The 20587-nt window shown below is 52.4% G+C and overlaps 1 protein-coding gene and 1 pseudogene across 2 annotated transcripts; both read right to left on the minus strand.

The window, feature by feature from the left end:
* Positions 1 to 238: 238 nt before the first annotated feature.
* On the minus strand, positions 239 to 6619 carry LOC133078672 (leukocyte immunoglobulin-like receptor subfamily B member 3). Of its 2 annotated transcripts, XM_061173815.1 has the most exons (13): positions 6582 to 6619; positions 6387 to 6422; positions 5919 to 6203; positions 5469 to 5771; positions 4945 to 5241; positions 4383 to 4685; positions 3714 to 3764; positions 2633 to 2749; positions 2244 to 2286; positions 2121 to 2158; positions 1929 to 1981; positions 981 to 1145; positions 239 to 907 (listed from the first exon to the last, which is right to left on the minus strand). In XM_061173815.1, exons 1-13 carry the CDS (start codon positions 6613 to 6615, stop codon positions 764 to 766), a joined length of 1869 nt encoding a protein of 622 aa, XP_061029798.1. In that variant the 5' UTR covers positions 6616 to 6619; the 3' UTR covers positions 239 to 763. The 2 variants fall into 2 exon arrangements, with proteins under 2 accessions (XP_061029798.1, XP_061029797.1); XM_061173814.1 differs by lacking the exon at positions 981 to 1145.
* Positions 6620 to 7721: 1102 nt separating this feature from the next.
* Positions 7722 to 18618, minus strand: LOC133077774 (leukocyte immunoglobulin-like receptor subfamily A member 1; annotated as a pseudogene).
* Between the last annotated feature and the right edge of the window lie 1969 nt (positions 18619 to 20587).

Below are 20587 nucleotides of genomic sequence, written 5' to 3' on the forward strand. Positions count from 1 at the left end.
TCTCTGCAGAAGCTTGTGTAAGTTTGGTATGTGTGTGTGTGTGTGTGTGTGTGTATTTCATAAGTGCATACGTGTTCAGAAGCATTCACCAGTGAAGCTTTCCAGACTCAGAGTTCACTTTTTGGGAAAATTTTAAATCACAGAGTCAACATATTTAATATATACAACAATCCAGATTTTCTATTTATCCTAATGTCCATCATTTTGGTAAATTATATTTTTGAGAATTTTTGTCCATTTCATCTACATTTTCTAATATAATGGCATAAGTTGTTCATAAAATTCTTTATTTATATAAAGTCTGTAGGATCTGCCGTAGCGTCATGATAATAGTAAAGCGTGCCTTCTCTCTTTTTCCCTTGGTCATTGTGCCTAGGGTTTATACGTGTGATTAATGTTTTCAAGAATGAAGTTTTTTGGCTTTATTGATTTTTCTCTACTTTTTGTTTGTCCTCATTAGTAGCTACTCTTGTCATTGTTATTTCCCTGCTTCTACCTTCATTTGGAATAATTTGCTATTCTTTTTCAAAATCATTGGTAATTGAGAAGTCTGTTGCTTTTTTTCTAGAATGTAACGATGTTAGTTATCTTTGAGGGTAGAATCAGGTGACTGCCAAAGGGTCCCAGGGGCTCCTGGTGGTCTGTGTTGGGAGTCCAGGCTGTCTGATGGTCGTTAGGTGGTGTCCACTGTGGGCAGCTCCTGTGCCTTCCGGGGTCCGTGCAGTCTTCCTCCCTGGAGCGTGGGGTCTGGGTCCTTCCTGCGCTAGCGGACGGCGAGAGCAGCATACACGCTGGGCTCTGCTGGGGGCTCCCCTGACTGGGGGGCAGGGGGTGCAGTCTCCCGTCTGAAGGTCGAGTGGTTCAGCTGGGCATAGGTCACATCCTGGGGGGCTTCAGATGCGGCGGCCTGTGGTGGGGGAGAGGAAGGGTGTGTGGTTGGGGTGGGGGAAGCCTGGGGGCCCGGACAGGATGGGACCCACCTGACTGTCCATCTGCCCGTCCCCTTCCACTTGTCTGTCCTTCGTGTCCAGCAATCTCCCCGACAGGGAGGAAGGAGAGGTGGCCACCCCCTGCCTTAGTCTTGATCTTGAGTGGTTCACCTGGGCGTACGTCCCCTCCTGGGGGTCTGCATCCCGCCTGTTCTGCTGAAGGGAGAGAGTGGGACAGAAAGGGCACTTCCTGGATCCACTGTGATCTCCTCCCGTCAGCTTTCCACTGTGTTGCCAGAGTGATGCTTTAAAACCTTAGATCAGGTCACTTTCCTGATGGAAACTCCGGGGACCTCCTAACACCTTGGAGCCTCTGGATTCTTTCTACGGTTCTGATTTCTGTATTAACACGTTATCGCTCTTGCTCATTTGGCTCCAGCCGCATGGCCATCTTCCTGCAAAAGCATGTCCCTGCCTCAGGACCTTTGCACTTGCTGCCCGCCCCCCCATGCACTCTGTCACCTTCTCTTGCTTTACTTTCCTTATCAGGACCTTGCATTCTAGGACGCTACCTGCTTCTTTACATATAGTCTCTCTCACCCACCAGGTGAGCTCCCTGCTGCACCTGCAGCACCTACAGGGAGCCGGGGGGATGCGCTCTCCTTGTGCACCACTTTTGGGTGAATGAAGGAAGGGGGGCCTGGGGACTTTCAGGTGATTCACTTATTCACAAATCCTCTTGAGACGTGGGGCTTCTCTGCAATGCCAGAAGGTCAGACAGAGGACGAGGAGCCAGGAAAGGGGACCCCGAAGGAGGGGCCATGAGGTCACAAGGAAACAGGAGGGGTGGAGGCACAGCAGGACGACCCGGGAAGCCCGGAAGGAGAGGTCAGTGCGGGACGCTGCTGGAGCTGGGATGTGAGGACAGAGGCGTGTCCATTGGACTGAGTTTGGCAACAGGAAGGTCTTTGGTGGCCGGGACAGGGGCAGGGGTCTCACCGGCTGGCCCAGCTGCAGCCCCTCCTCAGGCCGTGTGTCCTTCACGGCAGCACCTGCTGGGGCGGGACAGGGTGTGTGTCGCTGGGCGGGATTCCCTGAGGCCCCTCAGGGCTGGAGCCCCCCCTTCCCAGCCTTCCCCTCCCCCACTGCCTCCAGAACCCTCTGTCCCCCACCCCGTCCTCTTCTGCTCACGGAGGGCCTGGTCCTGGGCGGCGGCGGCTGGGCGGGAGCTGGGGAGGAGGCGGGCGTGTTAGGGGGAGAATGAGGGGGAGCTGCGGGCGGGGTGGGCCTGGGGGTCTTCGGGGCGGGAGTTACCTGCTCTGCAGGCCTCTGTCCTTGGGCTGTGGGTCTGCAGCCCCTGCGGGAGGGTGGAAATCAGCCTCGCCCTGGGCTGGGGCAGATGACAGAGGCTCGGCCCTGGGACTGTTACGACCCCCGCCCCTCACACGGGATTCAGGAGGAAAGAAGGAGACCTGAACTCGTACTTGTGTACATGTTTCAACAGTTCATGAGATTGAAAAGGAGGAAAATACCTTAAATTATACATGTCAGCTGACAGTACGTGTTTTCTTTCTAGATTTTTGAGTTTCAGACTCTGGACAATCTTTTTCTAAGCTGACCTTGCCCATCTCTTAGGTTTCCCTTTGGCTGGTGACCTAAGTCCGCCACCTCCAGGGGCCTGGGTCACCCCGTTCCCTACTCACCCGACTTCCTGCGTCTGCTTTGACCCCGGTGTCGGATGAGGAGGAAGAGGAGGACGAGGAGCAGCAGGACGAAGGCCACCGAGGCCCCGATCAGAACGTTCAGGTGCCATTTCAGACCTGCGGCACCAGTGACGTCATGAGTGAGCCCAAGGTGCCACTTAATTGAGTGCCTACTGTGTGCAGACTTGTGCTGGGGTCTGTGCATTTCTCTCCTCTAACCCACTCCACCCATTTTACAGATGAGGAAACTGAGGCACAGAGAGGAAAACCATGAGCCCCAAGTGACCCAGCCTGGACGTGGTAGAGCTGGGATTAGAACCCAGAGCTGTGAGCTCCCTGAGCTCTCCTGAGCTCTCCTGAACTGCCCCCCAGCAGACACCAGATTTGTGCTCTGAGGGCTCCTCATCTGCAGGGGGGTCTGCAGGGCTACATGGGGTGGACTCTGTGTATCTCCCCAGGATCTCTACCCCACCCTGCAGGGCCCTGATGCCCCTGGGAAGGTCCGGGCTGGGCTGGGGGCTCTGCCCTCCTGAGCTCTGTGAAGCCCACCCGTCATTTCATCTCACCTCACAGCAGGCCTGTGAGCATGGTGGGACCAGGAAGCTTACAGACCACGAACCTGAGACTCAGAGGAGAGAAACCACCTGCCCAGGGCCCACAGCAGGAGTGCAGAGCTGGGTCTGAACCTGGAGTCTGACTCCAGCCCTTGCTCTTTCCACTCAAGCTGGGCTCCCTGAGCTGAAGGGGGAGGGCCTGGACGCCCTGGGCCATTGTCCTGCCTCCCCTCCCCCTCCCCGTACAATGTCACCATCACTGCGGCACTGGGGACAGGCCCCCATACAGTCACATCCTCAGGGGCCTCCCTGTGAGGCCTCCTCTCCTGGGGGGTCACAGCCAGAAGTCAGAACTGAATGGAAATCTAAGCTCTGGGCCATGATTCTCTGATTTTACACTTGGAGAAACTGAGGCCCAGGCAGGGGAAGGGGGTCCAAGTCAGCGTCTCCAGAGGTGCCTGAACCAAGGGCATAACTCAGCCCTGCCCCCCTGGACCCAGCACCATGTCTCACAGACCCTCACTCACCTGTCTTCGGGCCTGGCTCCGTGGGGGGAAGGAGCTGATCCTCAGAGCCTCCTGGGGGTCAGGACGGGGGTCAGGGGTCAGGGGTCAGGGGCTGCTTCGATCCTTATCAGCCTTGCTGCTCCTGCCCCAGGATGGGCCCCGACATTCCCTCTCTGTCATGACGCCCCCCCTTCATCCACCAGCCTCAGAGCCCCTGGAGCCCTGGGGTCCTCCTGGCGTCTCTGCTTGACCCCCAGCCTGTCCTTGAGGATCTGAGGGCATTAGATCCTCCCAGAGACTCTGAAACTGCCTTGGGGTGGCCTGTGCTCCCTCTGAGCAGAGAGGCCTCAGTGACTCCCCAGTTGTTGAACTGGGGCCTGTCGGTGGGGGGCTGGGGCCCCCAGAGCATCCTGGGAATGAGGACAGGAAGGGAGTGGGGCTGACCCTGGAGTCCCCACCTCACGAAACCTTTCCCTTACACCTGCCCTGTGGTCTCCTCTACAGTCGTCAGGTTCCGGATTCCAGGTGAGGTGAGAAGGTGTGGGAGGGGATGGGAGGGCCTCTGAGGGGCAGATCCCCCTCTGGGTGACCCTCCCTCACAGCCCCCTCACTCACACCCCAGCCCAGAGTGCTCAGGGGATGGAGCCCTGAGCTGACTGAGTCAGCAGGGACGGGGTCAGGGTCCCTCACCTGAGACCACGAGCTCCAGGGGGGCACTGGCGTGTGACAGCAGGTAGGGGTTACTGCTGAGTGAGCTGTAGCACCTGTAGGTCCCACTGTGGGCTGAGGTCACAGGACTCATGGAGAATTCGGCCTGGAAATGCGGACCTCGGTACTTTGATCTAAGACGCAGTGGGGGACGGGCTGCCCCCTCCTTCGACAGAACGAAAGTTTCCGTTGTGCTCGCTGACTGACACAGCAGGGTCACGTTCTCTCCTGAGGCCACCACGGGGCCCGGCTGCACCGAGAGGGAGGGCGTGTCAGGGGACCATCCTAGAGAGAGGAAGGGGGGTGAGGGGCTGCCCGCCCCCCTGGTTCTGAACTGCGACTCAGCAGGGCCCCCCTGAGGCCCCTCATCTCTGTCTGTCTCTGTTTTCTCTCTGTCTCTCTCCCTCCCTGCCCACCCCCGTCTCTCTCTGTCTCTCTCCCTCCCTGGGCACCCCTCACGCCTGGTCCCAGCATCACCACCTGGGGCACCCCTGGCAGGGCCTGCGCAGAGTCTGGGTCCCTGACTGACCCGCTGGCTCCTCACCTGCCACCAGGACGTCCAGGGGGTCACTGGGGGCCGACCACTCGGAGGAGAGGTTGTGTCCACCGTAGCATCTGTACCGGCCCCCGTGGGTGTTGGTCACCGGGCCCAGGGGGAAGTCGGCCTGAGAGAGCCCAGCCTGGGGCTGCCGGCCAGGGCGCTGGGGGAGGGCCTGTCCCCCCTCCTGGGACAGAGCGAATCTGTCATAGCCGACGTCAGAGCGACACTGGAGGGTCAGGCTCTGTCCAGAGGCCACGACAGGGCCCTGCGGGGTCAGGAGGGAGGGCTTCCCAGACACACCTGGGGGAAGACCAGCCCTGGGCTGTAGGGGCTGGTTCCTGCCATGAAGCCCCTTCTCCCGTCCTGGTCCCCAGGCCTCACTGTCGCTCACACTCTGTGTCTCTGTCCTGTGCGCCCCACTCCCCCCTCACCCCACCCTCTCATCTGGGACAATCCTGGGAGAAAAGCATCTAATAATCTGTCTCGTGCCTCAAAAAGTGCGTGAGGCCAGGGTGGGACTTCCTCACCTGGGACCAGGAGCTCCAGGGGGTCACTGGGGGCCGACCACACCTGGGGGGTGTCCCAGTTAAAGCCGTGACATCTGAACGTCCACCTGTGGCTGGGGGTCACGGGGCCCACGGGGAGCAGGGCCTTAGTCTGCCCATAGGGGCGTCGCTGTGCATCCAGGGTCCAGGAGGGCTTGGGTTCTCCTTCCTTAGTCAGAATGAACCCGTCCCATCCCTGCCATGAGCCACACTGGAGGGTCACGGTCCCTCCCGAGGTCACCACAGGGCTCGGCAGGGCTGAGAGGGTGGGTTTGTTGTGGACCCCTAGGAGAGAAGGAGGGAGCTTGTGAAATGGGGCTCACAGCCCCCTCGCCTCCCCCAGGGCTGGGCTGTGAGAGGGACACACCCCTGAGAGCAGACCCCCTTCCTGAGGGCAGAGCCTGAGGCTGGGACCCCCGAGTGTCCTCTCACCTGTCACCACCAGCTCCAGGGGGTCACTGCGCTGTGACCAGACAGTGGGGCTGAGATAGTAACAGTGGTATCTCCCTGCGTAGGGCTGTTTCATGTGTGGGATGGAGAACTTGCCCTTGTCCCTGGGCTCCAGTGGGCTCTGTGTGTCCCAGGGAGCTGAACTTCCCTCTTTATCCAAACGGAACTCCCGGGCCCCCAGGGTCCCCTGACACCAGATGGTCACGGGGCTCCCCCAGGGGATCACAGAGCCTGGCTCAGCCCAGATGGTGGGTTTGGGGAGGGTGCCTGGAAGGAAATCAGAGGCTGGTCACAAGACGTCCTCACCCTCAGGTCCCCAGCTCTCAGCCCCAAACCTCCCAGACTCCCCCTCCTTCAGCCCAGAACTGCTGTTCCCCATCCCCATTGCCTGGGGGTGGCCCCTTGTCCCCATGAGCAGGAGGGAGCTGGGACACCTGGGGACAGACTCACCTGCCTGCACGTGGGTCCTCAGGCCCACACTCAGCCCTGGAAGAGAGACCCCTGTGAGAGATTTGCCCTGAATCCTGAGCAGCGCCTCTCCTCCCCGTGAGCCTCCTGAGTCCTGGGGTCTCCTGACAGAGCAGCCTGGCTGTGGGGAGGGGTCCCTCCGTAACTAGGGCTTCCCCTCCCCCTCCTCCATCTCACCGAGGCAGAGCAGGGCCGTGAGGCTGGGGGTCATGGCGTCTCGTCCCTGTGGTCCAGGCGGTGCAGATGGAGGAGACCACGGTGCCCTCAGGACGGAGACCCGAGGGTGTGTCCACTGGGAGGCTGGTCCTCCCCATCACGGGGCTGTCACGTCAGCAGCCCCACAGGAAGGGGAACTGCCCCTGTTTGACAGCCTGGCCCTCGTTCCCGTGACAGACCCGGTGTCTTCCTGAGACGCCCCTTCCAGTTGAGGGTGACCCGGGCACGTCCTTCCCTCTCAGAGCCTCCCCGTGGGGTCTCCTTCATCCTCAGCCCGTCCATCAGCACGTCCCTGTGGGGTCCTCACCATGGACAGGGGTCACCCAGGCCCTGGCGATGCTTCAGGGAGGATGCAGGTTCCTGCTGCACCGCAGAGCTCAGATCAGCAGAGACACACGTTTAACATCTACCTACAGCTCAGTGGAGGTCAACGTGGCAATGAGCACAGAGGAGAAGTTCAGGGAAATAAGGAAGGAAACATGCCTGCTCCCCTGGCCCCGGGGTGTGGGTTTGCTTTCTACCTCCGCCCCCTTCAGGGACTTCTCTCTTTTTCTTGAAACAGCGTCCGCCCCACCTTCCTGGGAACAAGCCCCTGAGTCGTTCCTGCCTGCTTGGTGGCCCTTGATCCTTGGACAGGGCTCTCCTCCCCATCCTGTCATCCTGCCTGGAAGCTTAGGGGACGTTGATTTGAGTTAGAGGTCTCACTTTGAAGGAAAACATCTCTATTTAAATCTGTCCCCACTGCTCTTGTAACCTTGAGGGCAGTGCCCTTTCTGAGCCTGAGTTTCCTCCTCTGCATGTTTTCACGAGCCCCACTCCTAGGAGTGGCTGTGAGCTCAATGGTGTCAGGTTCATTGCAGGATCATCATTGTTAATTTCCAGGGCAGGTGACAACAGGAGTGGGTGGGACATGAAAGGATCCTGGGCTCAGACTCCACGGCAAAGTGGGTGATTGTGGTGCCCACCCAAGAGCCCTCCGCTGCTCCTAACACTGAGAAATGCTATTTTGAATATTTCTGAAACACGTACCCACAGACACATGCAGAAAAAGAGAAAGAAAGTTCCCCAAATGGAGAGGGAACCAGAGCAAAGAAGAGGGAACTAGGCTGAGTGGCCCCCGCTGGCCGGGATCATCAGGGGGTCATAGGGAGGAGGTTCCCACCTGTGTGGACAGAGAGAGGGACCCAGGGCCTCACAGGCAGGGAGAGGTCAGGGCTCCAGGTGAAGGCTGAAGCTGCGGCCCCCCTTCCCCGCATTTCTGGACGGGCACTGGGTTGTCTCTGCTCCCTGCCCCAGGCCCGTGGTCAGCATTGAGCCACCTCCCCTGTGTGGCATGAAACAGACTCAGTCCAGGATTGTCAGCCATGGGCGTCCACCCTCGTGGGAGTGTGAGGGTCCCATTGGACCATCCCCGAGGGCACAGCTGTGAGCAGGTGCTAAGTGTGAGACGGTGGAGAGCACGGGGCAGGAGCGGCTGCAGCGTTCTCCCCTGGTCAGCCTGGCGCCCAGCACAGCCCTGGGAGAAGCCTTCTAGGAAAGATCGGGGGTGTGAGGGGAGCGCCTTTAACAGGAATGGACATCACAGTGACCCTAGTAACGATGACAGTGCTACGGACAGCCGTCTGCTGACGCGTGGGGGTGTCCTAGGCAAGGAAATAGAGTCAGTAGGAAACCAATAAAGAGGTGAAAAAAGTATATAGAACATACTTGATGTGAATATCTTGATTGTATAACAGCACAATGAGTGACTTTGCTGAAATAAAAATATGAAAAAAAAAGAATCAGTAGGAAAATACGACAGTCGATTTAAATTAAGCGTGTTTAAATATCTGAAAAAGAAAGGGAGGCAGCCATATGGATTATTTTATAGAAGAACTGGCAGTTATTGAAAAGAGTTAGAAAAGGTAGAGATGAAATATCCAGTAGAATCAACACATTAAAAAATGTCATCCCATCAAGGACAAGACAGCTGAGGGACCCATTATGAAACGGAATACAGTATTGAGGAAATGTTCCAGAATGCAGGTTAGAGAGACCAGAAATGGAAATTCAAGATACTTGGGGAATAGAATGAGGAGGGCCAACGTCATATCTGTTGTGTCAGAAGGAAAGGTCATGACATATAACAACAGCCAAAGAAATAAAGAATTGAACATTTTTCAGAGATGAGGACAGGCCAGCTAAGTGCTAGGACGCATGTATTTAAAGTGACATCTGTATCTTGACCCTTCATGGTCAATTAAGAAAATGAAGGTTAAATTAAAAATAAAAGTATCTCAGACTGAATTGTACACTTCGAAACGGTTAATTCTATTTTGTGTAAATTTCAACTGAAAAAAATCAAGGACGACTGTCCTGGGGCCCTACAAATGTCCTGAAACTACTTCCTGTAGAAAATGCAAATTACCATTAAGAGAATGACAAGCTCATTGGGACCAGACTACCCCCTACCAAAAGGCGATGCCAGAAGATATTGGAGCAATCCCTTCAGGGAATTAATTGGGAAGAATTTTACACTGAGCCAAATTATTTTTAAGGGACAAAAGTGAAAGGCTCATCAGAGGGTAAATCCCTAAATACGAGGAGATTCCAGGCACCACATCTGACCTGTGGGAGCTGTGTCCATTCCGCTAAGCCCACCACGTCAGGCTGCGTCTTCCTGAGAGATAAGGAGGGTTCTGGGGGGGATGAATCCCTTACCCATCACATGTATGTTCCTCTCCTAGTAGTTGAGTCACACACTCAGTTTGAAATAAGAAATGTTTTCAAGTAACTTGATAAAGAGAGAATGAGAGTGAAAGAAGGCATTTCCAGAGACACAAGTTCTTAGATATTTTACTATTTTCACACTCAGTGAAAGGAATACTAAGAGATGTAATGGAGAAAGTGAGATGTAACATGAGAAAACAAGGGTAAAAAAAGCACCGAAAAATTAACAAACACAACTTGTACACACACCCACAGATGCACCCACACGTGTGCACACAGACACACAGATGTGCCCATGCACAGACACGTATACAGAGTACCCATATTTCAGGTACAGTACAATGAGAACATTGTCTTCTCTAATGGAGGAGGAGAATGCATAGTTGTTTAGAAATAAAAATGTAAATACATATGTTAACATGGGAGTAACTGCCTAAAATTAGAAATGGAATAACTACCAATGTGCTTGGTGTAATTAAATGAAAGAAAAAAGTTTCAGCTTTATTGAGATATAACTAACAAAAATTGTATATATTTAAGATGTACAACTTAATGTTTTTATTTTTAAAAAAACATTTATTTATTCATTTGGCTGTGTTGGGTCTTAGTTGTGGCACGCAGGATCTTCGCTGTGGCAGGCGGGATCTTTTGTTGCGTGCGCAGGCTCCAGAGTGCACGGGCTCAGTAGTTGCAGCTCGTGGGCTTAGTTGCCCCGTGGCATGTGGGATCTTAGTTCCCTGACCAGGGATCCAACCTGTGTCCCAAGCATTGGAAGGTGGATTCTTAACCACCGGACCACCAGGGAAGTCCCACTTGATTTTTTTTTTTTTTAATAAATTTATTTATTTTATTTATTTATTTTTGGCTGTGTTGGGTCTTCGTTGCTGGGCGCGGGCTTTCTCTAGTTGCGGCAAGCGGGGGCTACTCTCCGTTGCAGTGCACGGGCTTCTCATTGCGGTGGCTTCTCTTGTTGCGGAGCACAGGCTCTAGGCACGTGGGCTTCAGTAGTTGTGGCTCACGGGCTCTAGAGCGCAGGCTCAGTAGTTGTGGCGCACGGACTTAGTTGCTCTGCGGCATGTGGGATCTTCCCGGACCAGGGCTCGAACCCGTGTCCCCTGCATTGGCAGGTGGATTCTTAACCACTGTGCCACCAAGGAAGCCCCCCACTTGATGTTTTTATATACACTTACCTTGTGAAATACTCACCACAATTAAGCTAATTAACATAGCCATGACCTCACATACTGAACATTTGTGTGTGAGTGTGTGTGTGGTGAGAACACTTAAGGTCTAGCCTGTAAGCAAATTTCAAGTCTACAGTGGAATACTGTGAACTCTAGTCACATCACTGTACATCACATCTCCACAAGTTACTTGACTGGGTAACTGAAACGTTGTTCCCCGTGACCAGCATCTCCCCACTGACCCCTTTCCCAGCCTCTGGCAACTACCATTCTCCTGTGTTTCTATGAGTCTGACTATTTTAGATCCCCCAGGGAAGTGAGCTCGGGCTGTATTTGTCTTTCTGTGTCTGGCTTATTTTACTTCACATAATGTCCTCCAGCTTCATCCACGTTTCCCAAACGGAAGGATTCCCTCCTTTTTAAAGGCTGAATAACATTCCAGTGTGTGTGTGTGCGTGTGTGCGCGTATCTCACATTTTCTTTATCTCTTCATCTTTCGACAGGCATTGAGGTTGTTTCCGTATCCACGCACGCGTATCTCACATTTTCTTTCTCTCTTCATCTTTCTACAGGCATTGAGGTTGTTTCCGTATCCACGCACGCGTATCTCACATTTTCTTTCTCTCTTCATCTTTCTACAGGCATTGAGGTTGTTTCCATATCCACGCACGCGTATCTCACATTTTCTTTATCTCTTCATCTTTCGACAGGCATTGAGGTTGTATCCATATCCTGGCTAATGTGAATAATGCTGCAGTGAACATAGGAGTGCAGATATCTCTCTGAGGTCCTGGTTTCATCTGCTTTGGATATATACCTGGAAGTGGAATTGCTGGATCATATGGTAGGTAGTTCTATTTTTAATTTTTTGAGGAAACTCCATACTGTTTCCACAGTGGCTGCACCGATTTGCGTTCCCACCAACAATGCATAGGGTTCTATTTTCTCCACAATTTTGCCAACACCTGTTATCTTTTTTTTAAAATTAACTTATTTAATTTATTTATTTTTGGCTGCACTGGGTCTTCATTGCTGTGCGCAGGCTTTCTCTAGTTGCGGTGAGCGGGGGCTACTCTTCCTTGCGGTGCGTGGGCTTCTCATTGCGGTGGCTTCTCTTGTTGTGGAGCACAGGCTATAGGCGCGCGGGCTTCAGTAGTTGTGGCTTGTGGGCTCTAGAGCACAGGCTCAGTAGTTGTGGCACACAGGCTTACTTGCTCCGTGGCATGTGGGATCTTCCCGGACCAGGGCTCGAACCCATGTCGCCTGCGTTGGCAGGTGGGTTCTTAACCACTGTGCCACCAGGGAAGCCCAACACTTGTTATCTTTTGTCTGTTTCATAACAGCCATTCTAACAGGTGTGAGGTGGTATCTCATTGTGGTTTTGATGTGTATTTCCCTGAGGGTTAGTGATGCTGAGCACCTTTTCACGTACTGTTTGGCCATCGGGATGTCTTCTTGTGAGAAATGCCTACTCAGGTCCTTCACCTATTTTTAAAATTGGGTTGTTACTACTTTGCATTGAGTTGTGTGAGCTCCTTGTATATTTTGACAAGTAGCCCCTTATCAGATATATGGTGTGCAAATACCTTCTCCCATTCTATACGTTGCCGTTTCACTCTGTTGTCTGTTTCCTTTGCTGTGTAGAAGCTTTTAATATGATGTAATCCCCTTGTCTATTTTTGTCTTTGTTGCCTGTGCTTTTGGTGTCATATCCAAAACACCATTGTCCAAACTCACGTCAAGAAGCTTTTCCTGGGGCTTCCCTGGTGGCGCAGTGGTTGAGAATCTGCCTGCCAATGCAGGGGACACGGGTTCGAGCCCTGGTCTGGGAAGATCCCACATGCCGCGGATCATCTAGGCCCGTGAGCCACAATTACTGAGCCTGCGCGTCTGGAGCCTGTGCTCCGCAACAAGAGAGGCTGCGATGATGAGAGGCCCGCGCACCGCGATGAAGAGTGGCCCCCGCTTGCCACAACTAGAGAAAGCCCTCGCACAGAAACGAAGACCCAACACAGCCATAAATAAATAAATAAACCCCAAAGTTAAAAAAAAAAAAGGACCACATTGAAAAAAAAAAATACTAGAGTGCCAAGAGTTTTGTTTTGTTGTATCTTTAATCGTGAATGGAGATTGGATTTTACCAAGTCTTTTTTCTGTATCTGTTGATAGGATCATGTGGTTTTTCTTTTTTTAGACAAATAATATGGTTGCTTGATTTTTGAATATCAAGCCAATGTTGCATTCGTGGGATAAGCCCCACTTGGATGTGGTGTAGTATTTTAAACTTATGTTGTTAAATTTGATTTGCTAATATTTTGTTGAAGACATTTGTGTTTATGCTCATGAGGGAGACTGGCCTGCAAATTTTTGTTTTATTTTGTTTTCGTGTTGTTTACTTTTACTATGGGAGTTGGTCTGGCCTCATAAATTAATACATTTCCTTCTCATCTAGTTTCTAGAAGAGATTGAATAGAATTGATATTATTGTTTTTACATGTTTTCTAGAATTTGCAAGTAAAACCATTTAGGCCTGGAGATTTCTTTGGGGAAATTTTAATCTAAGAATTCAATATCTTGAATGTGAGACTAGCAAACTATTTTTAAAGTCTGACAATAACAAGTGTTAGTGAAGGTCTGGGACAAAAGGAATTACTCCACATTGTTTCTGGTTATACAAAATAAGACAGTCAATTAAATGAGAAATGCATCATTATCCCTTAGATTTTCAAATATGTTTATGCTACCCAAGAGATTCTTCCCATATAAAACCTAGAAAAACTTGCACATATAGACAATAAAATACTACAAGGATGTTTCCAGTATATAATACAGCAGGCAAAATTAACAAACTACAGTTCTTCTAGCTTCCAGGTAGAGGATGAATAAGTTCTGGGGATCTAATGCACAGCATCGTGATTATAATTAACAGTAATGTAGTATATACTTGAAAGTTGTTAAGAGGGTAAATCGTAAATGTTCTAATCACAAAAAAGTAGAGGTAAGATCAGGTAAGGTCTAATGACGTGCTTTGCATGTCAATATACCGTTTTTTCCAACACCATTTATTTATTTATTTTTAACATCTTTATTGGAGTATAATTGCTTTACAATGGTGTGTTGGTTTCTGCTTTATAACAAAGTGAATCAGCTATACGTATACATATGTCCCCATATCTCCTTCCTCTTGCGTCTCCCTCCCACCCTCCCTATCCCACCCCTCTAGGTGGTCACAAAGCACCGAGCTGATCTCTCTGTGCTATGCGGCTGCTTCCCACTAGCTAGCTATTTTACATTTAGTAGTGTATATACGTCCTTGCCACTCTCTCACTTCGTCCCAGCTTACCCTTCCCCCTCCCCGTGTCCTCAAGTCCATTCTCTACGTCTGCGACCTTAGGTTCTTCAGAAAGATTTTTCTTTTTTTAGATTCCATATATATGTGTTAGCATATGGTATTTGTTTTTCTCTTTCTGACTTACTTCACTTTGTATGACAGACTCTAGGTCCATCCACCTCACTACAAATAACTCAATTTCATTTCTTTTTATGGCTGAGTAATATTCCATTGTATATATGACCAACACAATTTATTGAAGAGGCTGTCCTTTACCGATTGTGTACTCTTGACTCTCTTGTCAAATATTAGTTGACTATACACGTGTCGGTTTATTTCTAGGATTTTGATTCTGTTCCGTTGGTCTATATATCTGTTTGTTTTTTTCTATTACCATACTGTTTTAATACTATATCTCTGTTCTTTATCTCTAATCTTGTTCTAATCTTATCTCTAATCTTGTTCTTTTTCAAGATTCTTTGACTATTTGTGGTGCCTGTAGTTCTTTTTTTTCATTTTCTGTCATCTCTTGTCATATCAATTATACTTCTTTTTAAAATTGGAGTATAGTTGATTTACAATATTGTTAGTTTCAGGTGTACAGCATAGTGATTCTTTTGTGTGTGTGTGGGTGATTTGCAGATTCTATTGTTTTACAGGTTATTACAAGATATTGGGTATAATTTTCTGTGCTATACAGTAAATCCTTGTTGCTTATCTATTATACATATAGTAGTTTGCATCTGTTAATCCCATACTTTTAATTTCTATCTCTTCCCTTGGTAACCATAATTTTGTTTGCTGTGTCTGTGAGTCTGTTTCTATTTTGTGTACAGATTTCTTTGTATTATTTTTCACATATAAGTGATATCATATGGTATGTGTCTTTCTCTGACTTGTTTAACTAAACATAATATTGTCTAGTTCCATCCATGCTGCTGCAAATGGCAATTTTCATATTTTATGGCTGAATAATATTCCATTATGTATATATATATGTGTGTGTGTATATATATATATATATATATATACACACATACATATATATACCATATCTTCTTAATCCATCATCTGTTGATGGGCACTTTGGTTGTTTCCATGTCTTGGCTATGTGGCTTGTCTTGTACATAGTGCTGCTATGAACATTGAGGTACATGTATCTTTTCAAATTACGGTTTTCTCCAGATATATGCCCAGGGTGCTGGATCATATGGTAGCTCTATTTTGAGGTTTTTGAGCATCCTCCTTACTGTTTTCCACAGTGGCTGCATCAATGTATATCCCCACCAAGAGTGTAGGAGTGTTCCCTTTTCTCCGCACCCTCTCCAGCATTTATTATGTGCAGTTTTTGATGTTAGCCCTGGTGACTGTACCGTGGTGACACCTCGTTGTAGTTTTGCTGTACATTTCTCTAGTAATTAACAATGTTGAGCATCTTTTCATGTGCCTGTTGGCCGTCTGTATGTCTTTGGGAAAATGTCTATTTAGTTCTTCTGCCCATTTTTTGATTGGGTTGTTTATTTCTTTGAGTTTGAGTCATATGAGCAGTTTGTATATTTTGGTTGTATCATTTACAAATATTTTCTCCCATTGCGTATGTTGTGTCTTCATTTTGTTGATGGTTTCCTTTGCTGTGCAAAAGCTTTTAAGTTTGATTATGCCCCATTTGTTTATTTTTGCTGTTATTTCTTTTGCGTTGGGAGACTGATTTAAGAAAATATTAGTAAAATTGGGAGTTCCCTAGTGGTCCAGTGGTTAGGACTCAGCACTTTCACTGCCGTGGCCCGGGTTCAAGCCCTGGCTGGGGAAGTAATATCCTGCAAGAGGCGCGGGACGGCCAAAAAAATAAATAAGGCTCTGAAAATATTGGTACAATTTATATCAAAGAGTGTTTTGCCTATGTTCTCTTCTAGGAGTTTTATAGTGTCACGTCTTTTTAAAAAAAATTTATTTATTTTATTTATTTATTTTTGGCTGTGTTGGGTGTTCGTTGCTGCACACGGACTTTCTCTAGTTGCAGCGAGCGGGGTCTGCTCTTCATTGTGGTGCGCGGGCTTCTCATTGCGGTGGCTTCTCTTGTTGCAGAGCATGGGCTCTAGGCGTGTGGGCTTCAGTAGTTGTGGCACGTGGGCTCAGTAGTTGTGACTCGCGGGCTCTAGAGCATGGGCTCAGTAGTTGTGGTGCACGGGCTTAGTTGCTCCACGGCATGTGGGATCTTCCCAGACCAGGGCTTGAACCCGTGTCCCCTGCACTGGCAGGCAGATTCTTAACCACTGCACCACCAGGGAAGTCCTATAGTGTCATGCCTTACATTTAGGTCTTTAAACCATTTTGAGTCTTTTTTGTATATGGTGTGAGGGAGTGTTCTAATTTGATGACTTACATGTAGCTGTCCAGTGAATCCCACCACCTCCTTGACGTGAAAATGAGAGGCCACCTTCACTCTGCCCTTCATATTGTGGGGCTGATTCCATAGGTGCTGTGATGACTCTAAGGGCTCCTAGAAATCAGCACCCAGACAGAGGCGAGGAGGGCACCTGCTCTTTCCTCCCTCTCTCAGCTGGGCATCTTCCCCTTCATGCATTTCTTCTCACTATGACCACCCAATAGGCACCAGTGACCTCAGTTATACTTGAGACATGAAGCCCCCTTCCTTCGTCTCCACTCCCACCCCCAGGTCCGGTGGGAAGCGACCCTTCTGTAAAGGTTTAGTGGGGAAGGGCTAACAGAAGCTCAGCCCAGGACTGGGGAGACTGTGTCTCCTCTAGGCTAAGAGGACGCTGTTACTCAGCAGACACGGTGCTCGTGCCTGTGGGTGAGAGTCTGCAGCCCCGATGCTGCCTGGAACAAGGACAGAGGGAGGGTGTGGCGTGTGTCTGCATCCTCGTGTTGTTCTTAGCTCCATGTCTTCCCTCAAAGTTCCGAGCTTCCGCCCTTCCGTCTCCCTTCTGCACACACCTAGCACGGCCTGGACCCTGGGGTGGGGTGAGTGGAGTAGAGGGAGAGGGGCTCCCCCTGTACTGTCCGTCCCTCCGTGGGGTGGGGCCACCTGTGGCTGACGTCCCTGTGTCTCTCTTCTCCTCCTCCAGCTCAGAGCTCTCCTGCGACAGGGCTGTGAGCCGAGGGTCTGGCTCCTCAACGGATATGGGGAGGGGGCTCCTCACCTAAGAGCAGGAGCTCCAGGGGTCGCTGGGCTGTGACAACAGGGAGGGGGAGGTGCTGAGTGAGCTGTAGCACGTGTAGGTCCCGCTGTGGGCTAAGGTCACAGCACTCAAGGTGAAGTTGGCCTGAAAGGGTGGAGCCGTGTCCTGCAGACGAAGGTTCTGGGGAGGAGTGAGTGACCCCTCCTTGGACAGATGGAGGGGATCGGACCAGATCTCAGAGCCACACTGCAAGGTCACGTTCTCTCCCCAGGGCACTGAAGGTCCCAGCCTGGCTCAGAGGGAGGGTTTCCTGTACATTCCTGGGGGCGAGGAAGGTCATGATGTGTACACAGCCACCCCCAAGACACCCTTGACCCTGAGCTGAGGGACCACCATCCTCTCTCCAGGGACCCTGTCTGTGACCCCCTCTCAGCTGCTCTCAGCCCCTCTGTGTGGGTCTCTCTTATGTCCCGGCACCCGCTCCATTTTTCTCACTCACTCTCCCTGGACCACTGCCCTATCTCAATGTCTGCTCTAGGACCCCCTCCCAGGACCCCATCACCACCAGGGGTGACTCTGGGCCCAGCACCCTGAGAACACAGTCAGGACATGGGGCAGGACAGGGGCTCCTCACCAGCGATCAGGCTGTCTCCAAGGAGCACGAGTGAGCCCGGCTGGGCTGAGAGGGAGGGCTCCCTGTACACGCCTGCAGAGAAGGGGCAGTGGCACCGAGGGGGACGCTCACCCCACATTGCTCACTGAGGCTGCAGTGAGAGCTCTCCCTGGTCCTCCCAGGCCCCCCGCGAGTGGTTCTGCCCCAGGAGGGCAGTATCACTGACCCCCCATCACCTCAGGGCTCACTGGGCACAAGGCTCAGGTCAGGGGTCCAGGAAACGATGGGGCTGGGGGCCCTCACCTGTGACCCGGAGATGCAGAGCGTCACTGGGGTGTGACCACACATGCGGAGGGAGCTGGGAGAATCATAGCATCCGCAGGTCCCCCCACGGGAGGAGTTCACGGGCCCCACAGGGCACACGGCCTGTCCCCTCCCATGGGTCCTCGATGTCCTGTGTCGGGGGGGTCAGCACCTCCCTCCTTCAGCAGGTGCAAAGTGCCCGCTGCAAACTGTGAGCTGCGTGCCAGGGACACGCTCCCTCCTGAGGCCACCACAGGGCGTGGCTGGGCTGAGAGGGGGGGCTCTGTGCACCCCTGAGGGAGGGGGAGGGGCTGGGTTAAAGGGGGAGCGTCACCCCGCTCACCGCAGGTGTGGGCTGCGAGGGGAGACGTCCGTCCCCCTGCGCCCACACTCTGCCCCCTCTGCCTGTGAGGTCGCCGCCGCAGCGGGAGGGGACCCGGGTCCTCCCTCCTACCTGTCTCCACCAGGGGCAGGGGGTCACTCCACTCTACCTGTCTTTCCTGCTGCGAGAGACACACTGATACTGCCCTGCAGTGCTTGAGCTCGAGGATTCAAAGGGGAAACTGGCCTTGTTACTGGAGTCCTGTGGGGCCTTAGCCTCCCAGAGTCCAGAGGGCCTCTCTCTATACAGACGGTAGACATCTGCCCTCAGAGACCCCGGACACCAGATGGTCACAGGGCTTCCCTTGGTGACCCCTTCCAGACTGGTCACCATCATCCCAGACCTGCTGTGCTCCCCCCAGATGACCAGGGGCTTGTGGGATTGAAGCAGGTCTTGGGGGGGCTCACCTGCCGGGACCTGGTCCCATGGGTCCGGGCACAGCCCTGGGAGAGAGTTCCCTGTGAGCGCCCATCCCCCAGCACACATAGATGCTCCAGGCCTGGTCTGGGCCCTGAGCGCTGGGGTCAGATCTGGGGCTGAGCACTTCCCCCCTCCCCCACCAAGTTCTGCCCCCCCTGAACCTTCTTAGACCTGGGGTCTCTCAGCTTCAGACCTGGGAGGAGAGGGGCCCCTTCCCCCCTCCCTTCCCCAAAGCCCACCGAGGCAGAGAAGGGCAGTGAGGGTTGGGGTCGTGGCTGTGCCTCCCATGGTCCCCAGCCGTGCTGGTGTCTTACAGAGTCCACAGAGCCAGCAGGACAGACAGATGCACGGGGGGTGACAAGGTGCAGGCTCTGTGTTACACATTACCGGTCCCTTCATAGCAGCCTCTCAGAAAGAGGAACAGCCCCCCAGGGCCTCACGCTGCTCTCCCTGCAGGATGGGGCCCAGGAGACAGCAGGCTCTGGGACCTTCCAGACCACATCTGGGTGGACCCCACGCACTCTGCCTCCCCTCGGGCCAAACCCAAAGACAGAGAGTGACACTCGTGCCAGGACAGAAAGTTGAGGTTGCAGGGCAGGGCCTAGGAGCAGCCCCGTTTGGGCTCCGATTCTTTTTTTTTTTTTTTTTTCGCTGCAGAAAGCTTTCCTGTTTCCCTTTGGCCCAAGGCTTGGAGAGGGCTCCAGGGTGGTTAACAAGCTGCCCAGTGGCTGCAGAGAGAGGCTTCAGGCAGGAGCCCTGACCCCAGAGGGGCTCCTCACAGGCCGCTGGGCTCCGGGGGCTCCTAGTGGTGCTTGAGGCGGAGCCTTTGGAAGAGACGCTCGCCCAGCCCAGCCTGGGGGCCGGGCAGCCTGCGGAGGTTGGTCAGGCGGTCGCCCATCTTCTTGGTGAGTTTCACCTGCTCATCCCGGAAGTGGCTCCGGCAAGTCCAGAGGTGGGGTCTGCGCGGGGAGAACCCCGGGCCTGCGGAGCCACAGGGCCTGGTGCGGGTTCTTCTCCGTCAGCCGGGCGGCTTCCGTGGCGTCCTGGGCTTTACCCACTGCTCCTGGGACGGCTTCGGCACGTCCTGGAAGCGGGCGCGGCCACAGCGCTGCTTTTGCCTTTTCCGGTGAGCTCGGGCCCTCCGGCTTCTCCTCGGCCAGTTCGCCAAACGATGTCTCACGCCCTCGCGAGCCGCTGCGTCGGGTCGAAAGAGAAGCGCAGAGACAGGTAGGTGTGGGAGAGCGGCAGATGCGCGTTACCAGGCGGGTGACGGCGGCCTCCACCTGGCGGAGTAATGGTGACGAATCTGGGGGCTCATACTTGGTCGGCAGTACGGAGCTAAGCTCAGAAAATGGTGTTGGCTGGTCCCGGAGGCCGAGGAGAGCTGAGTGGGTGATTCCAAGGTTGTGACTGGAGAAAAGCTTGGAGGGTGTTCAGAGTCTGGAGGAAGGGGCGCCCCTGGGTCTGTTCTGTCCAAGCGCCGTGGAAGCAAGAGACACATGCGTGGCACCGCCCAGCGCACTGCTTGGTTCCATTTCTGATTTTGCTTTTCATAGAACCTGTGTGACCTTGGAGAAGCCCCTTCCCTTTCCCGAGACGCTGAAAATGCAAAATGTGTTCCTTCCTTCCAATGTTTATTGAGCAGTTACTATATCCAGACATGAGATTCATGGGTGAAGGTGACCGATTCTTCCCCTGGACTCATGGAGCTCTGATGATGACAGCAGACAATACACATATTTAGACAATAAATAAGTTGGGTCTAGTTTCATTCAGTTGTACAGAAGGAGAAAAACAGTGAGGCACAGTGACAGGTGGAAGCCCAGCAGCCTTGTGATGGGAGTGTGGGGACCTCCTGGAGAAGGAGAGACCCGGGCTGATA

This window comes from Eubalaena glacialis, chromosome 18 (assembly GCF_028564815.1).
Source record: "Eubalaena glacialis isolate mEubGla1 chromosome 18, mEubGla1.1.hap2.+ XY, whole genome shotgun sequence".
Lineage (NCBI taxonomy): Eukaryota > Metazoa > Chordata > Mammalia > Artiodactyla > Balaenidae > Eubalaena > Eubalaena glacialis.

Bases quoted from the DNA above. Each gene is read 5' to 3' on its own strand.
- LOC133078672 (XM_061173815.1), bottom strand. From the start codon at position 6,615: ATGACCCCCAGCCTCACGGCCCTGCTCTGCCTCG. The intron at 5,772-5,918 runs GTGAGAGGACAC...CTTCTCTCCTAG, and splicing joins CCTGGAGCTGGTGGTGACAG to GGGTCCACAACAAACCCACC. The intron at 1,146-1,928 runs GTGAGACCCCTG...CTCTCCCTTCAG, and splicing joins GGCTGCAGCTGGGCCAGCCG to CAGAACAGGCGGGATGCAGA.